General features: G+C 40.5%; 1 protein-coding gene across 1 annotated transcript in view; it reads left to right on the forward strand.

Annotated features, from left to right (window-relative positions):
• elmo3 (engulfment and cell motility 3) overlaps nt 1–4646 on the forward strand; it is a 29173-nt gene extending 24527 nt beyond the window's left edge. Inside the window, exons 20-21 of the mRNA XM_086074484.1 lie at nt 3386–3466; nt 3546–4646. Coding sequence (XP_085930610.1) covers nt 3386–3466; nt 3546–3758 — 294 coding nt within the window. The 3' untranslated portion in view covers nt 3759–4646. The remainder of the gene's footprint in view (nt 1–3385; nt 3467–3545) is intronic.
• Nucleotide 4647: the final 1 nt, after the last annotated feature.

A 4647-nucleotide genomic window follows, 5' to 3' on the forward strand; every position in this document is an offset into this window, starting at 1 on the left:
GTGAGCAAAACGTCAGTTTGTACAGTGGAAATGAAAATCACGGTGTAGATAGGAAGAGAAATGGAGTAGGAGTTATCATGAAGGAGGAGTTTGTTAGGAACCTCCTGGAGGTAAAAAAAAAAGTGTCAGATAGTGATAAGCCTGAAGCTAGGAATCAATTGTGTGATGATCAGTGTTGTTAGTGGGTATGCGCCACAGGTAGAATGTGAGCTGGAGGAGAACTTTTGGTTGGACCTTGATGAAATGATGCAGAGCATCCCTAGAAGTGAGAGAGTTGTCATTGGTGCAGACTTCAATGGACACGTTGGTGCAGGAAACAGGTAATGAGGAGGTGATGGGCAAGTTTGGTATCCAGGAGAGGAACGCAGAGAGACAGATGGTGGTTGACTTTCCAAAAAGAATGGAAATGGCTGTCGTGAATACTTTCTTCCAGAAGAAGCAGGAACATAGGGTGACCTACAAGAGTGGAGGTAGGAGTACACAGGTAGACTACATCTTGTGTAGACGGTGTAATCTGCAGGAGATCAGCGACTGCAAAGTATTGGTAGGTGAGAGTGTAGCCAGACAGCATAGGATGGTAGTGTGTAGGATGGCTCTGGTGGTGAGGAAGACAAAGACGGCCAAGGCAGAGCAGAGGACAAAATGGTGGAAGCTGATGAAGGAAGAGTGTTGTATGACTTTCAGGAAGGAGTTGAGACAGGCTCTGGATGGTCAGGAGGTGCTTCCAGGTGACTGGACAACTACAGAGAAGCTCAGAAGGAGCTGCTTTGTGTTTTTGTAGATCTGGAGAAAGCTTATGACAGGCTGCCCAGAGAGGAACTGTGGTTTTGTACGAGGAAGTCTGGAGTAGCAGAGAAGTATGTTCAAGTGGTGCAGGACATGTATGAGGATTGTAAGACAGTGGTGAGGTGTGCTGTAAGTGTGACGGAGGAGTTCAACGTGGAAGTGGGACTACATCATGGATCTGCTCTGAACTCCTCCTTGTTTACTATGGTAATGGGCAGGATGACAGACGAGGTCAGACAGGAATCTCCATGGACAATGATGTTTGTAGATGTTTGTAGATGACGTGATCTGTAGTAAGAACAGGGTGGATTAGAAGCTCAAGGTGTGGAGCTTTGCCCTGGAAAGGAGGGTAATGAAGGTTAGCCGTAGCAAGACGGAGTATCGGTGTGTGAATGGGAGGGACCCAAGTGGAAGAGTAAGGTTACAGGGAGAAGAGACCAAGAAGGTGGAGAAGTTTAAGTATTTAGGGTCAACAGTCCAGAGCAATTGAGAGTGTGGAAAATAAGTGAAGAAGCGTGTGCAGGCAGGCTGGAGCGGGTGGAGAAAAATGTTAGGTGTGATAGAAGAGCTTGAGCTAAAATGAAAGGTTTATAAAACTGTGGTGAGACCAGTAATGTTGTTTGGTCTGGAGACAGTGCCACTGAGGAAAAGACAGGAGGCAGAGCTGGAGGTGGCAGAGATGAAGATGCTGAGGTTCTCTTTGGGAGTGACGAGGATGGATAGAATCAGGAATGAGTACATCAGAGGGACAGCATGTTAGAGGCTTTGGAGACCAAGTCAGAGAGGCAGGACTGTGATGGTTTGGACATGTCCAGAGGAGCGATAGTGAGGATATTGGCACAAGGATGCTGAGTTTCCAAATGCCAGGCAGGACGTCTAGAGGAAGGCCAAAGAGGAGGTTTATGAATGTAGTTAAAGAGGACGTGAAGGTAGTTGGTGTGAGAGCAGAGGGCAGGGTTAGATGGAGGCAACTGATTCGCTGTGGCGACCCCTGAAGGGAAAAGCCGAAAGGAAAAGAAGAGAATACTCACCCGTGTTCCATATTGGGATATAAAAAAATGAAACCAACCATATCAATACTTTTTCCACCATTAAGTCATTCACTCCCAGCCATTTTCATTGAAGCATTGATTTTGACTGATTTTGCAAGGCCCACAGAATATTGTGTTCTATTGCTATAACAACATGGAACCTACCAAAAGAAAGAATAGTCTCTTCTTTCATCAGGGAAAAAAGGATATTTGTATCTGTTTCCATTTTGCAGCAATTAGCATTATAATATAGCTAAGTTTCATCATTATTCACATTCCTGTTGAAAACAATGGCAAAAAGTAGTAATGGGAAAATGAAGCTTCATGATTTACCGTCTTTTTTTTTTCTTCTATGCCTTTGGATGTGCTCTTGGTTAGTCCAATGGAAATTGATTAAACATCCACACCATCTTTAAACAAAGACCACCATCTAGAGAAGTAAAACAATATTACAAGTGGTTGATTTTTCTCATTAACAAAAAGAGCTTGTTGCAACATGGCCTTGGCTGATCTCTTAGACTCTGCTGCCACCTGCTGACCGTTTTTTGTAATGACTACCATTGCTTTAAGGCACCTCTTCATGTCAGAAGCTGCATCAAAGTATTCTGTTTGCTCTTGCATTAAAAAAAATATATATCAAAATTGTATAAATGCGTTTTGGGGAGTGAAGGACAAAATATTAAAATGTATTTACACGTTTTTGGGTTTGAATGAGTAAATGTTAAAAAAAAAGTAGGGGTGTCAGGAAATTAACATTTTAATCGCATGACTTCAATAGTTAACTCATGATTAATTGCAAGTTTTATAAATGTACTATAAAATATTTTTTTCTAAGTTTTCATAATATTGTTAACAAAAAAATGGGGGAAAATGTTAAACTAATAGAAATATGGCTGCATCTTTTAGTCATTGTTTCAATTATTTCATAATAATTTGTAAAATTGAGTCAAATTTAAAAAGATGTGCTGTACTGTAAAAAAACGAGTGTGATATTGAGTTGGTCATTTTCTGCCACTAGATGGCATAATTGCATTTGTAAGACATTGGTGACAGCTCAGTGCATGTTTCTTTTCATATTAAGAGCTGTCTAATCTTTAACATGAAGTAACTTGTGAAATTCTACAATTTGACCACAGTCTCCACAAATATATGCATTATTATAAAATGTATTACTGCTAAATTTTTACATGGACATGGACTTGTCTGCTGCGTTGCGACTGGAAGTCCCCCAGTTTAGGCTTTCCAAGTAAGGGGCGGTCATTAATTGTGTGTTTAAAAAAAATTGTGTCGTTAAAGGGACTCAAAATGAATGCAGTAATTTTGACACCCCTAAAAAAAAAAAAAGGACGTCTTTTAATATTGCAAAAGGATGTGTCTACAAAAAAAAGTGTTTCATTGAATAACAAGAATAGGTTCCTAAAAACACGTTGAGTCATGTGTTGTGCCTTTTTAGTTTGATATTGTGCTATGGGATTTTTCCAAACTAAATTGTGTGCCTTGGCTGATTATGGTTGGGAAAGAGTGATGTAGTGTGCCTGTTGTCACTGTTGTCCGTGTGGCGCATGTAGGAGGTATTGGACCTGGCGTTTAGCATCACGTATGACGTGGAGGAGTACAACCTCAACTTCATCGCCCCATCAAGGACTGACGTGAGTGCAGCTCATTAACGTCAAAGACGTCATCGTAAGATGTCCGCTTATAGTCTGTCTGTCTGTCTGTGTGTGTCAGTTCTGCCTGTGGACAGACGGACTGAGCGTCCTCCTGGGCCGGGAAATGAGCAGTGAATCCATGCGCAGCGAGCTGGACATCCTCCTGTCCATGGAGATTAAGCTCCGCCTCCTGGACTTGGAGAACATCCCAATCCCAGAGAATGCGCCCGTCGTCCCCAAACCACCGAGCAACTACAACTTCTGCTACGATTTTAGTCAAACTGAGCAGTAGAGGGCGCATCACAAACGTGTGCCTGTGTAAATATACAGAATGTGTGTGAGTGTGTTTGATAGAAGACGATGATTAGGTTTGTGTCGGGCTCTGATTACACGTTTGTTTAGAATATTCACGAGCTCCAACTGCTGCTGTGCTCATCTTAACATTCACACAGCTTGACTGAATTTCAAGTGCAATTTTACTTTTAAACCAACCTGTTTCATAAGACTCAATGAAATGAACTTGTTTTGTGGAAAAGTGAAAATAAGCCCTTATTCTTTTTATACAGTACAGAAAAAATCACAAAAAAACCTGTGCTTTTTAATTTTTTTAATAAATAGTTTTGTTTGTTAAAATAATTCCAGGCCGCTTGTTTGGATTATTCCCTCATGTTAATCGATGTATTGAGGCTTTGCATTTGCTGTTCCTTCAAGGAAACCAAATATCTTTCTGTGCTTCATTTTAACAAGCTGTAACTTCAATTAGCCTTTTTTTTTTTTGCTATAAATTATGGTACATTTCACACAAACAATCACTGCCAAGTCATAAACAATGTTCTGTATAAATAAATAGGTACTCTACTGTGTACAAATCCCTTCCTGTGAAGCAATCTCTTTTTCTTTTTTTTGTCACAGTTCTGGTACATTGTACAATTTAAGACCACTGTGTTGGCCAACAAAAATGATGGACTTTATAGCAGTTACAGCAGGAAGAGACTGTATGATATAGATGCAAATTATATTTTATATGACATAATAATAATGAGGAGCAGGAAAATTGCAGCCACTTGGCCCCCTGTTGAATGCAAACTTTGTCCTGACTTAAAAACTGACATGACCTTTGGACTCATCTGTGTTTGAAAAGATCTCTTAAGAACATGAATAAATGCAATTCAATATCTAAG

This window comes from Leptonotus elevatus, chromosome 4 (genome assembly GCF_054856555.1).
Source record: "Leptonotus elevatus isolate MCC_2025b chromosome 4, RoL_Lele_1.0, whole genome shotgun sequence".
Lineage (NCBI taxonomy): Eukaryota > Metazoa > Chordata > Actinopteri > Syngnathiformes > Syngnathidae > Leptonotus > Leptonotus elevatus.